The sequence below is a fragment of the Salvia miltiorrhiza genome, chromosome 1 (assembly GCF_028751815.1).
Source record: "Salvia miltiorrhiza cultivar Shanhuang (shh) chromosome 1, IMPLAD_Smil_shh, whole genome shotgun sequence".
Classification (NCBI taxonomy): Eukaryota; Viridiplantae; Streptophyta; class Magnoliopsida; order Lamiales; family Lamiaceae; genus Salvia; species Salvia miltiorrhiza.
Window position 1 is genome coordinate 48,759,576 of NC_080387.1, and position 14,984 is coordinate 48,774,559.

The window sequence follows — 14,984 nt, forward strand, 5'->3', positions numbered from 1 at the left end:
TTAATTGTTGGAATTTTTATTCATCTTTTAGTTAATTGGAAAAATTGGTTTATTCGGATTTTATTTATTTAATTTTAAGTTTAGTATTTTCTATATTTTCTTCCCAAAATTTCGTGGTTACTTTGCAGACATTAATTGGAGAAATTCTCGCCAGTCCCTTGGGAGACGATTTTGCTTACTGCTGTCTGCGCAGTGTGGGCATACCGGCTGACTGCCGGATATTTTTGGTGTAAAACGACGCACCAAATTTTGGCGCCGTTGCCGGGGATCGGTTTTTAAGTAGTAATTTTCCTATTATTTCGATTTGTTTTTTTTTATTTTTTTTATTTTTGTTTGAGTTTGATCTATAGCTGAAATTGAGATGTCTGAAGATGGGGATGATGACCGTGATGACATTCTGCCACCACCACCGTTGATAAGAGAGTTGGGCCGCCACAAGAGAAATCATCCGCTATGCATTGTGTTGCCCACGATTAATCAAAATGCTGAAATCAAGCCTGACTTTATTCAAGTTCTTCCAAAATTCAGCAACTCGCTTGGAGAGAGTGCACATAAACATCTTGCTGAATTTGATTTAGTTTGCACTACTTTACGCCCTCAAGGTTTTCCTGAAGATCATTTAAAATTACTAACTTTTCCTCATACATTGCAGAGTAGAGCTCGAGATTGGTTGTTAGATCTATCACCTGGCTCAATCAGAACTTGGAACGATTTAGAGGAGCAGTTCTTGCGTAAATTCTTTCCAGAATCAAAGGTTGCAAATCTAAGAATAGCTATTAGTAGCATCAAGCAGAGGCAACACGAGTGTTTGTCTGATTATTGGGAGAGATTTCAACAATTATGTCATAGATGTCCTAACCACGGATTTTCTGATTATCAGTTGCTCATTAATTATTTTTATCGTGGTATGTCTTCTTTTGACAGGAGGATTGTTGATGCTGCTTGTGGAGGAAGTTTGACCAACAAGACCTTAGATGAAGCAAAACAATTGATTTTTGATATGGTCACCAATGGTCAACAATATGAGGATGAGGATGATGATAGGTACAGGCCGATCAACAGAGCAGAAGATATATGTGTGAATGAGAAACTCGATGCTCTAACTTCCTTAGTTAGAGGCATGGTTGGAGCTCAAATTCAGAAGGATAATCATCCAAATTTCAGCTGGAATCATTCGCCTGAATTTTTCACCAGCGCACAGCCGCAGGCTGGGTGGTATGCTCATACCGACCGCCCAGAGCCCAGTATGAGCGATATTCTTCAGAGTCTGGCACAGAGCAGCCAGATTGTTAACAATTTGGTGCAAAGTCAGCAAGCTTTCCAGCAAGAGACGCAAGCTGCGTTGGGTAGTATGGGCACACAGATCACTCTGCTCACCACTCAAGTGAACAAGTTGCAAGTAAATCTTGGAAAACTTCCATCTCAAGAAGAAGTACATTCCAAGGAGCATGTTTATGCTATGAATTTAATGAGTGAGGAAGATTTCTTTGATCCAAAGCCCATGGAAGATGAAAAGGAGAAGGAAGAGCAAGAAAGTGCTCAGAATGATGAAGTTGTCGAAGAGGCACAACAATATGAAAATCTCTCTTCTTCCGAGGTAAGTGTTGAATCTGAAATTTATAATTCTAAAGCATTAATTTCTCTCACTTTTCCTTTCAGGTTGGCTCAACATAAGAATGGAAATGAGGAAAATGAGATTCTGGAAATATTCACGATGAATAAAGAACCACCAGAATATTATGATGAAATTCAAGGGTGTAAAGTGCAGCTGAACCCCACCAATGACGTTCTCACTCAGCATCTGTCACGCGGTATGCCCATACCGACCAGCACTGGACAGATTGTGCCTTCAATTGTGAAACTGCCAAAGCGGAAATTGAAACCACCTGATGATTGATCCAGTTTCAGGGAAGTTTTTGTTAGTTTACTTTCGTTTTTATTTTATTTTATTTTATTTTTATTTTTCTTGTCTTTTATGCTTTCTTTGTTTTGTGTCTTTGTTCTTAGTATTTCCCCACACAATGAGGACATTGTGTTGTTTAAGTGTGGGGGAGTTTTTATGTCTTTTTTCTTGAGTCTGTGTGCATGTTTTGTTTTGGTCTTCCTTTTGAGTCTGTCTATGGCAACTTTTCATGCGAGCATTTCGATTTGTTAGGATGAGCATATTGATATGGATTGTATGGTTGTTTTCTTGGATGATACAAAAATGTGTTGAAACACATATGTGTTTGAGGATGACGAATGTGCAAATTGATCAATTTTGTTGAAAACCACTCATATAGTGAGGATTGAGCCTTTAGAGCAATAACTTGAATGCTCCTTGCTTGTTTTCGATGAGTGTTATGCATTCTTGACTTCTTGATATTCGGTTTGCCATGTTGCCATAATAAATTTTTAAACAACCAATTGGACTCATTTGTGAAAGCGATTTAGGCATTAGGAATAAACCTCATTGGCCTTAAAAATTTCATACCTTGCAATATTCATTAGTGAGCCATTTTGAAGCCTTGACCCTTTTTATTGTTATATATGATTGAAGCCTCGAAAATTTTAGCCATTAGCCTTCTTTTAGCCTTGCTTTGTCCATTTCCAGCATGATGCAAGTGGTTTGTTTTGTGATATTACTTTGTTGGAAGAATAAGGTTGATTGAAATTTAGTGCTTGGTTGGAATGATTGAGGATTGAAATTGACAAAAGAGGTTGTTGGTTGTTTAAAAATGAGGTGATCTTATGATGTTAATTCAAAAAAAAAAAAAAAAAACAAAAAAACAAAAAAACAAAAAAAAAACAAAAAAAAAGAGAAAAAAAAAAAGAAAAAAAAGAGAACGCTGGAGTTTGAATGTCTATGTATTGGGAATAAGGGTTGATTTGATTTAGTTTGATTTTGGGATTAGAATGTGGTGAACTACTTGCATTGTGTTGGTTTTATTAGCCTTGTTTATCCACTTTTGTTTATCCTACCTATGCACCCTAGCCCCATTACAACCTTGTGGAAAGACCTATTGATTCATGGATAAGTTCAGTTTTCGAATTGAAGATATTGACATAGTGGCAAACTTATAATGGATAGAGTCGAGTTGCATGTTTGTGAATTTACCTACCTTTTGATATTGAGAGATTTGAGCGAATTTAGTGAGGCTGGATTGATTTTCACGTTTTTGACTCGAATGAAGGGTGAATGCACATGATTGTTGATTCCAAGAATGGTTTGAGGAAAAATGATGATTGTATCTTATTCTAACTTTGAGATTTGCTTGTTGTGATTGTTGCCATGGCTAGTCGTCGTTAGTTGCGTCTTGTCTTGTCTTGTTTGTGTCTTGAGTTTTGTTCTTCCCTTTGTTTTGTTTTTCTTATGCTCGAGGGCGAGCATTGTCTAAGTGTGGGGGAGTTTGATTGGGCGTATTTTATACGCATATTTTGAGTGTTTTTGGTGAATTTTAAATGCCTAGTTCCTGCTTATTATTATCTTTTGGACTTAATTGTGAAACTAATAAATATTCTTCATGGTTTTGATAGGTTTTGGATAAGAGGATCGAATTTTGAAGAGTTTGAATCTGTGCGCGTTTGCTGTGCGGTATGCCCATACTGTCTGTGATGTCCGAAATAAAGGCTGAATTGGCGAGAGTTGGGCGACTGATATCTCTTTTACTTTCTTTTAGTGGGCTTTGACTTTTAAAAGGGCTGCATTTTGCCTTATATCTTTAGTTAGGCCCATGGGCCATTTTTATATTACTTTATTAGATTAGGTTTGTTATTTCCATAGATATATATATATTTGTGATGATACACGCTTAGAGAGACATCACATATAGACGCCACCCATTCTGGAGAGCAGCTGGGACGTGATTTTGGAGCAATTTAATTCAAGTTTTCTTTTCTTCATCTGTTCTTCGCAATTTATTTCTTAATTTTCTTTATTTATTTGTTTATGCGTTCTAGCTAATTCGTTTATTCCAGCATCGATTAGGGAAGCACTAGCAAGATTATTCTGTGAGATCTAATTTGTTCTTATACTTTATTTTTATGCTTGTATCTGTGATTCTCTGTGTTTATCGTTATTAATTGTTTTAATCCATTAAGTAGTGCGCAATATTTAGTGGGTTAGAATTAATTATACAACCAATTGAACCGGCCATCCGTAATTGTGGTTTAGATTTGATTAGTGGTAAATTGACACATCAGGGTCAAGGGAAAAGCAGTCTTAATTCAATAATCCTGCGTCAGAGTTTATTGGTTTTGAATCGGGTTTCTCTAGATATTAATGCTGTCGGCTCATTAAACCTATAGAGCGTCTCTTACGGTTGTCAGTCGATTAGGGTAGTAATTAGTGAAGCGTCTTCCTGGTTACCGAATAATTAAGGAGAAATAAGATCACGTCAGAAGCGTCTTCGGTGATTATAACTGGTTTGTTTGCATGATTTAAAGTTATTTTTGCATCGATGATCGAAATAATTGAGCTAGGGTGGACTTAATTGATTGCTGGAATTCTTTTATTAATTGTTGGAATTTTTATTCATCTTTTAGTTAATTGGAAAAATTGGTTTATTCGGATTTTATTTATTTAATTTTAAGTTTAGTATTTTCTATATTTTCTTCCCAAAATTTCGTGGTTACTTTGCAGACATTAATTGGAGAAATTCTCGCCAGTCCCTTGGGAGACGATTTTGCTTACTGCTGTCTGCGCAGTGTGGGCATACCGGCTGACTGCCGGATATTTTTGGTGTAAAACGACGCACCACATAACTAGCACACACATCTCCCAACACCATACTTTCACTTCCAAACAAACAGCAAACTAAAAAAAATAACCAAACCAAACACATAAAAAAAAAAAAAAAAATCTAATTAACAGCCTAAAATCCTATCAAGAACTTGAACAAACTGGAGATGCGCAGTGAGGTGAGGAAAATGACCCTCGGTGTCTATGATGTCGACCTCGGCCTTGGCCTTGATGGTGTTCTGCATGTATTCGACGGCTGCGAGGGGCACGACGACGTCGTTTCTGGTGTGGATGATGTTGCAAGGCACCACGACTTTCTCAAGAACATATCTGTAGTCGGCAAGGAACACAGTTTTGGCTAATGAAAGAGCTGTTTGTGGGTTCATTCTTTTCAAAGAATTTGCGAATTTCTCGACGGAAAGTGGGTCGGAGGCATCCACCACCACCGAAGCAAACGCCGGAGCCCACTGCTCGTATTTGGAATCAATGTTTGATAGCATCTCTTCAACATCTGATAAATCGAAACCTCCGTTGTACCCTTCCTCAATTAGGTTTAAATACCTGTATCAATACGTATATTCTACGTAAATACATTTATGTTACTTTGTTTTTTTTTTTTAATTTAGGGGAGTTGGGGAGGGGGGGTTTGAACCCGGGACCTCACTGTTCACACACAGGAGGTCGCATCGCTTGGTGTCCCCTTGGGGACTTTATGTTACTTTGTTAATTAGTACTAGTATATGCTTTTTAGCTCCATGTTTGAGGATTAATGGGTTTTTCAATAGTTTCTTATTTATTTTATTTTATTTTATTTTATTTTAATCAGACTATATTTATTAGCATGGTTACGGTGGGACATGAGGGTTTCAATTCATTGGTTTCTCTGATAATTGGAAGAATTATCGAATGTTATAAATCATGTAATGAATCTCAATATTTGTTACTCAATTTAAAAATTGAAAAGAAAAATCTCCATCAATATTTTTTTAAGTGTGGTTAACATTTGTTCCCAAGGGGACACCAAGCGGTGCGACCTCCTATGTGTGAACAGTGAGGTCCCGGGTTCAAACCCTGCTGCTCCCCCTTCCCAACTCCCCCAAGTCAAAAAAAAAAGTGTGGTTAACATTTCTTCTGTGGTTTGTAGTTTATAACGGTTACTTAATAATCCTCGTTTACAAAAACAAGATTTATAATTATAACTTGCTATTTAGAGTATGAAAAAAAAACTTTTAAATAAGTTCTTTTTTTATATATAATTCAAATAAGTTCTTTTTATTTGTATTAGTTTTGCTATATTTTGTACCCAAACTTCTCTCCCTACATTTTATTATTTAATTCTAGCAAAACCTACTTCCTATTGGAATTCAGATTCAATGTATCATATTTGATGTCTCACTTTGTATCTCATTTTCAATTTTATGTATTTTCTTATAATATATTTTTTCTCCAATTTCAACTTTGTATGTTTAAGTTTTTAATTTTAATGATTATTAACTAGGGTTTATTTCATCTAATTAGGGTATATAACTCCTTTTATCATTTAATTTCACTTTTATTTGTTAATACTAATAGGTTCAAAAATTAAAAGTTATGGTATATAATTTCTAAAAATTTTAATTTTTTTGAAATAAAAATTAAGTATAATTCACATTATTATAATAAATTTTATTTTTATAAAAATTACTATAAAATAATAATTATAAGAGTGGGACATATATAGCGGAGCATATAAAATTGGATCTTATCCCTCCACATTCACACTCTACAAATAATATACATTTATAAAAACATAATACTTCCTTCATCCTGCTTTTAGTATTCATTTGAAAATGACATGGATTTTAATAAAGTGTGTTGTGAGTGGAATACGAGTTACACATATTTTATGAGAATATTAAAGTGATTAAAGTGAAGTAAGGGATCCACATTTTATAGGTGTACATGAAATACTTTTATTAAAAATAGAAATTGATACTAAATTACGGGATGAATTAAAATAAAAAGATGAATACTAAAATGTGGGAGTTTATAATAAAAATAAAGAACTATATCGGAGAACAAATTATAACAATAAAAATTGGAGTTATAATAATAATAAATAAATAAAATAAAAGGATATTTTCAAAAAAAAACAAAAAAAACAAAAAAAAGGGTGAAAGTCGTGATAGAGCAGTGGTAGCCAGTAAGAAAGAAGTTAATTTATGGTTGCAGTTGTGATTCTCTTTCACTATCCTCTTCACACAACCTGACAAAAACAACTTTTTTCCAATGACATAATCATCTTCATCAAACTTCAAAGCCTTTCTTCCCCCTCACCAAAATCTCATCCAAAATTAAAATAAAATAATAACATTAGTAAAAAGAAATTAATTAAACCTGGGAGAAGCTCCAACAAGCACGAGCCTGGTGAAGAGATCAGGGCGTTTCAACGAAGCAATACAGCCGATCATGCCGGACATGGAATGCCCCACAAACACGCACCCGCTCACCTTCATCTCTTCCATTACGCAGATTAGGTCGTCGGCAAAAGCATCGTAGGAGGAGTAGCTGCGCCACAATTTTCAGATGTTAATCAACTAATTAGTTAGGTTTTGTATCGATCGATTAATAAGATTTGTATGTATATACTTGTTTGGGTGGTAGAGGGATGGATCCTTGACGGCGCCGGAGAAGCACCAATCGAAGAGGAGGAGGCGGTGGCGGGCGGCGAGGAGGGGCACTATCCTGTCCCAGGCGGACTGGTCTCCGCCGTAGCCGTGTGCGAGGACTACGGTTTCCTTACCTGAGCCCACGAGTTTGGCGTTCATGGATGCCGCCAGATTCTCTCCCATCACCATCGTTCCTTTTGTTTCTGGAGAAGGCGAGACCATGAGAGAGAGAAGTGAAGGTAAATGAGAGTGTGGTGTTGGTGTCACTTATATAGACAAACGGGTATTGTAATTAATTTTACTCTAATTTTATTATTTTAATTATTTGTATTTTAAAACATTTCATATTTTGATGTGCATGAATCATGATGTGATGAGCAATATGAACAAAATATATATTACAACTCGATTTATTCACATGATTTCCATTTGGGCCGACTCCCTTTTCTATATCATGAAAAAAACATTCAACAACTATACTATAGGTGTTCAAGAATATTCGCTCATTTGTAATAATCTGCAAACCACGTAAAAATAATAAATCGTATTGAAAAAATCCTACGCATTTATCAATTAGAAAATGAATATAAAAAATGCCAAGACTAGAAAGCCATGAATTAAAATGTCACCAACATTTACTAAGTTGGAATAATTTGTGCACACATATGTAACTAAAAAAATGTACGGATTCGATTCGCGCACTATTAGATATGTTCGAGCTTCTCTAAGTAAGTAAACTAATTTTTAAGTTTTTGATGAAATGTAGCAAATAAATATTTGTGAAGAGTAATTAAAAAAAAATTGTAAAGAGGTCTTTAAACTCTGACAACATTTTGAATATATATTATTCCCTCCGTCCCTAAAATAAGTTCCTATTTTTCCTTTTTGGGACGTCCCCCAAATAAGTTCCTCTTTCTTTCTTTCTATTTTTGGACAACTACCCCACCATTAATAATACTTTATTTATTCTTACTTTTCACTTTTTCACCACTCTCAATACTAATTATAACACTTTTTCACATTTTCACCACTCCCAATACTAATTAGTATAACATATTTTTCTCCACTATCAATACACTTTACAATTTTTCCTTAAAACCTGTGCCATCCTCAAAGAGGAACTTAAATTGGGGACGGAGGGAGTAGATTTTTTAAGGAGACCAATGAGGCCTAACTCAAGTGGCAAATTTGAGGCACTCAAATACTTTTCTTTATGAGAGGTCTTGGGTTCAATCCCACCTAAAAAATCCTAAGGGGGAACCTATATAAGCCTATAAAAAGTAATTTTAATAACTTTGTGTATTGTAGAGATCCCGCCTACGTGTGATTTGCGTATTTGATTATATAATAGATCAGATCTTTTGTAATTCTTAAAAAAAAAAAAAAAAAAAGATTTCCTAAGGGGGACCTATATAAGATTATAAAACGTAATCTTAGTAACTTTAAAACGTAATAATAAAGCATAATATCTTTAGATAAATTTAATGACACGCACACCCCCATGTCAACAATTATATATAGCACTATTAATTGAACAATAAAGAGGGGATAAGTTGGCGGTTGATACTTGAAACTTGAAAGGGACATGTCATGTCTATAGATGTCATTTTACTAATTAAAATCATTGCATATGAATATGAAGATCGCTTAGCAACTCCATCACCTTTGTTGAATATGTTGATTTTTCCAATTTCTTGCTCAAAAAAAGTATTTAATCTGAAATTATTTACGAAATTATTATGATATATATTTCATTAATTGACTCATCACATATTCACATATATGACAACATCATCACATGACATAATTTTGTACCTCTCTATATATAATTCAATTGTATAATCTCGTGTCATCATGATGTTGATCTTTGTATTAATTTCATGAATAATTGCAGGATGGATCCTTCGTAGAACGAACGTAAATATATATACTGAAAGTTACATAGGGAATAATAAATAAAAAAATCTACTTGTCTATAACGAATGTTCCAAATTGTTGCTTTTTGTAATAAATTGTTTTTATCCATGGTTTAATTGAATTGTTTATCAATATCAATTAACCATTCCCTCAATGAAACAAAGAAAGGGATATATGCATATGATCTAGCGGCAATATTCAATAAACAATAGGAGAGAGGAATTGAACCCATTTATACTGAAAGATTCTACCGTTTGTGTGTATCCAGAGAATAAAAAATATTATTATATTAATCATATTGAAAAAAGAACATAAGAAATTATTTGTAATAAATTAATACCATGTATGTTTATACTACTATATTAATAGAAGCTTAAGTAAAATGGAAATGTTATACAAAGTTTAATAACATAAATACTCAGGCGACAATACCTCCGTAATCTATGTATTACATTCAAATTTATGCTCTAGATTATTCCAAATAAGTCAGAATCATGACTTTATTTCAAGGTGTCTAGCCAAATTTATAACCGTTACGAGTTAGGTACATAAACAAGTAGTACTACTTTATATAGTTGGTATGTATATGAAACAGGAACATTAACTTTCTAACTAAGTTAATTGTGTTCATTTAAACATTTGAGATCAATTCTATTTTTTCTTGTAATACAAGAGAAATTAGTCCTATTTATTCCCCTAAAAAATAGTCTTAATTATTGGGACTCTAGTTTTTTAAGTTAAGGGATGGAGGTTTATTCAACACTCTATTTTGAAATTATGTTAAGAGAGGGAAGATTGACTTAGAGTAGAGACTTCACTTTCATCCTTTTTGTATAACGAGATTGATCGACTTGCAAAAATGAATTCAAATTTTATATATCTTGAAATAGATGAGATTACACAATTAGTGTTACGCTACATGTCTTTAATTAATGAGCGATCATTGGTAAGTATTGTTTTTGTTTAGTTCATGTTCGCATTTTTTATATATTTATTTTAATTATATTAATAAAAATGTTAAATATGTCATTAATTTTATATATAATCAAAGATCATTTTATTTTTTACTCATTTATTTGAAGTTTTATGAAAAATGAACAAATCGAGCTTTGATTTTTATGTAATTTGTAAAATTAATAGCATCAATAATGAATTTTTGAGGTAGAACAAAATTAATGTTAAAACAAATAAAATGCCAATAAGAACTAAACGAGAGCAATCCTCGTGAATTTACTCATATAGTTATTTTTTTATCGAATTTACTCGTATAGTTATGATTTACCCATAATTAACGTCCCCAGCTCGAGACTGCTGAGTTGGATAATTTTATCGAATCGAACTTAATTGAGCCTGGTGGTGCTCGGCTTGTTTGGCTTGTAAATATGTTTTGATTCATTTGTTCGCGAACTTTCAATCGAGCCAGTGCGCAAGCTTTCGTGCAAAAAATATATTTGTAAAGAAAGAGATTTTGAATATTTTTTGAACTTCTAACAAGCTCGAGCTCGAACACCATTTATACAAATACTAGATAACACTACAAGAAACAGCGGCTCCAACGACCGAAATTAACGACCGAAATTTTCGGTCGTTAAAAAGGCGGCCGTAACGACCGAAATTTTAATATTAACGACCGTTTTGTTTAATATTTTAAATCTTATTTTTTTTTATTTCCTACGACCGAATGAAACGGTCGTTAATTTATAACGACCGTAACTACGACCGTTTTTACGGTCGTTGGTTTTTTTTTTTGAATTTTGATATATTTTTAATTTAACGACCGTTTCTAACGGTCGTTGTATTTTAATTTATTTAAATTTGAGTTCTGATATTTTTAAGTTTTCGGAAATATTTAACGACCGTTTTTTAACGGTCGTTGTATTTTAATTTATTTAAATATATTTAATATTAACGACCGAAATAATTATTTTTAACGACCGTTTTTCGGTCGTTGTATACCGAAATTATTAATATTATAATTAAAATTAGCAACGACCGAAAAACGGTCGTTAAATTGACATTCGGTCGTTGAATTCGCGGACTTAACTTAGGTTTTCTAATTTTTCCCCCATTTTCTTCTCCACCCTTTCCTCCTCCGATTCTCCGCCTCCTTCCGCCGATTTCGCCGTTCCCGACACCGCCGCCTCCGTCCATCGAACGGCCACCTCCACCGACGCCGCCGCTGCTGCTCCTCTCCGTCCGACGCGACCGCTGCTGCTTCTCTCCGTCCGACGCGACGCGACCGCTGCTGCTCCTCTCCGTTCGACGCGACGCCGCCGCCGCCGCTCTCCGTCCGACGCCGCTGCTCTCCGTCGACGTGATACTCTACGGTAAGTTAATTAATTATTCATCCTAACCCTAATTAATTATTTTTTATAGATTTCATCAATTATTAACCCTAACTCTAATTCCCAGCCCCCTGCCCTCGCCGGACCGCCCCTGCCCTCGCCGGAAAGCTCCTGCCGTTGCCGGAATAAGAGATTGTAGGTTAGTTCGTGTAACTTATATAATGTAGGCTATTAATTTGAATTTAGGTTAATATTGATATGTTAGTATATATGAATTTAGGTTAATTATATGTGAATTAATGTGAAATTTACATAGAACTTAGTATGAATTATATGTGAATTAATGTAGGCTATGTTTCAAATTTATGTTAATTATATTAGTATGAATTAATGTGAAATTTACTTGTTGTGTTGTATAGTATATGTGAATTAATGTGAATTTAGTTTGAATGTAATGTGAAATTATATGTTAATTATATATATGTTCATTTGTATTTGATTTGTTTAAAGAACAAGAACTTAGTAAGATAATTTATTTTATAAGATTTATTTAAAGAACTTAGTTAGGTTTATTTGTAAATATTAGATTTATTTAAATAACTTAGTTAGGTTTATATATATTAGATTTAGTTAAAGAACTTAGTTAGGTTAATCTCTATTTAAAGAACTTAGTTACGTTCATTTCTATTTAAAGAACTTAGTTAGGTTCATTTCTATTTAAAGAACTTAGGAAGCTTAATTTCTATTTAAAGAACTTATAATGTTTAAATTTATTTAATTCGCTTTATCGCCGGTGGGGGAGAGGCGAAATATATGATTTAGCATGATTAATTGCGTTGAGCATGTTTTAATTATAATTAAGCATGATAGTTTCGCCGGTGGGGGAGAGGCGATTAAGTATGATTGTGATTAATTGGAGTTTGGGCCGCCGGTGGGGGAGAGGCGGAGGCGGTAGCAATGACTACCGCCTTGGTTTTGTTGTTGTGTTGAAATTTCAATCTTCAATCATCCTTCTTGAAATCCTAATCGTAATCTTCAGTCATCCTTCTATAATCCTAATCTCCGACCTTATTTGAGTTCTTAATTCCTAATCCAAATCTTAATCTCCTTTCTTAATCATACTCTTAATCTTAATTCCAAATACTAATCTTAATCTCCTTTCATAATCCTAATCTTAATCTTAATTCCTAATCCAAATATTAATCTCATTTCATAATCTTAATCTTAATTCCTAATCCTTATCTTAATCTTAATCTTAATTTCTAATCTTAATTTCCACTCTTATTCATCATCTGATGGGACCCACCCGGACCTCTGATTATATTATTTACTATCGTTTGTTTGATACTATACTTTGAATACTGAATTTCTAAACTTGTTGACATATTTTATGATTTGCTACTTTGTTATATTTGATGTCTTTCTACTTTGCTCATCTTCATGATTTTGAATAATTTATAGATTGCTATATAATTGAAAACAGGAATACAAAACAAAAAAACAAAAAAACGACCGAAATTTAAAAAAAAACGTCGTTAAGAAATGACTGAAAAAACAGGAAAAACGACCTATAACGACCGAAATTTCGGTCTTTAAACAACGACCGAGTTAAAAACGGTCGTTAATTCTTTCGGAAGAACAACGACCGTTTTAACAACGGTCGTTGTTTAACGATCGAAAATCAGGACGCAGCGACCGAACTTCGGTCGTTGATCAACGACCGTTTAAAAACGGTCGTTGATGATCTCAGAAGATCAACGACCGTTTGAAAACGGTCGTTGATCAACGACCGAATTTCGGTCGCTAAGTCCTGATTTTCGTCGTCCCTGGGAGCTTGGCTACGGTTTTAAAGACCGAATAAACGGTCGTTATAATTAAATTTCGGTCGTTGAATTTCAACGACCGAAAAAAAAACGGTCGTTGAAGACCACACGACGAACAAAATGGCGACCACAGTTTTCGGTCGTTGTTTCGGTCGTTAGGTCTGTAACGACCGTTTTTTCGAGTTTAACGACCGAAAATTCGGTCGTTAGAGCCGCGTTTTCTTGTAGTGTAAATTGAGCTCAAACCCCAAGGGTTAAGCTCGAACCGAACTTGAGGCAAGTAATTAATTGATAAACCGAGCTCCATTCAAATACCCGAGAATTTGATCGATGATTATGGAAGTGAAGATTATTTTTGAAAGTGAAAATTAAATTAGGCACGCACAACATTGTATATGAAGATAATATTTGGATGGACTTGTGTGTGTGTGTGTGTTGGTCAAGTGATAAATGATTAATGCCTAAATTCAAAGATCTTGGGTTCAAGTCCCTTGTGCTGCTGCCTTTAAATTTTTTTATTTAATACCTGTTAATTTATATAAAAAAAAAAAAATTATTGGATGGGTAGAGTAACCAAATCAGTCGGTTTAAATTGTCCATTTGTTGGTTGGAATCATTTATTGTGCATGGTTGGGCTTTTAGATAACGCTACATATAGCTACCACATATTAGTAAGCTGCACAATTCTATTTTGGTCTCCTTTTGATTTCTATATTTTTCATGAATATTCACACACTTAAATTATGGATACAACAATGCTTTGGCCTTTTATTGTCACATAAAATTAAAGTTCCCAACTTATTTAGTTTCTAAAGTCAATAATGGCAGCTCAATCGTCTATGTTTCACAATTATCTTTTATTTTATTTTATTTTGTGGAAATAAAAAAATAAAATAATATGTATCGTGCATTGATCATGCACTGTGTAAACACGATTCAAAGTACAAATATATTTATATGGAATCTAGCATGCATTCACATTGTAGATTTGCTTCTTCTAATTAGATGGCATTTCTTCTCACGTTTTTTTAGCTGATTTTTCTTCTATTCACATTAAAATAAATGTTTGATATATAACTACGTACATAAAACATTTGAAAATTGATAGAAAACTAAGAGAATTAAAATAGGCAAATTATCAAATATCGATTTATAACCACATATAAGAATAGCCCCAAATTAATACTCCATGTTCGCTCGTGAGTCGTGAAGGCCTTCAACGTCAAATTAGTCGATTAGGTTTTCCAAAAAAACAAAAATTAGTTGATTAGGTAACACATATATATATGGTTAATTACACTTTTACTTACAAAATTTGCCTCAATTTTAAAAACCCCAAACCGATTATCTGATATTAGATATATTTATTGATTATTACTCCCTCCGATCCAATAATAACGACGTCTCAAATTTTCTTTTCGGACATCTCATTTATAATGTCACAATTCAAAAAAGGAAATAATTTACTTTATTTACTATCTCTATCTATCTTCTCATTTATTTTATCTCTCTCTTAATTACTTTTCCACTATTCTCTATTTCTCTCTATCTCTTCATTTATTTTATCAATTTCTTATTTTATCTACATTTT

General features: G+C 33.5%; 2 protein-coding genes across 2 annotated transcripts; one reads left to right on the forward strand and one right to left on the reverse strand.

Moving 5' to 3' along the window:
* The first annotated feature begins 762 nt into the window (after positions 1-762).
* Positions 763-3,569, forward strand: LOC130988825 (uncharacterized). The gene is made up of 2 exons (XM_057912788.1): positions 763-1,597; positions 1,660-3,569. The coding sequence occupies exons 1-2, from the start codon at positions 908-910 to the stop codon at positions 1,672-1,674; spliced, it is 705 nt and encodes a 234-aa protein (XP_057768771.1). The 5' UTR covers positions 763-907; the 3' UTR covers positions 1,675-3,569.
* Positions 3,570-4,728: 1,159 nt separating this feature from the next.
* Positions 4,729-7,621, reverse strand: LOC130988816 (probable strigolactone esterase DAD2). The gene is made up of 3 exons (XM_057912785.1): positions 7,349-7,621; positions 7,097-7,267; positions 4,729-5,281 (listed from the first exon to the last, which is right to left on the reverse strand). The coding sequence occupies exons 1-3, from the start codon at positions 7,588-7,590 to the stop codon at positions 4,846-4,848; spliced, it is 849 nt and encodes a 282-aa protein (XP_057768768.1). The 5' UTR covers positions 7,591-7,621; the 3' UTR covers positions 4,729-4,845.
* Positions 7,622-14,984: the final 7,363 nt, after the last annotated feature.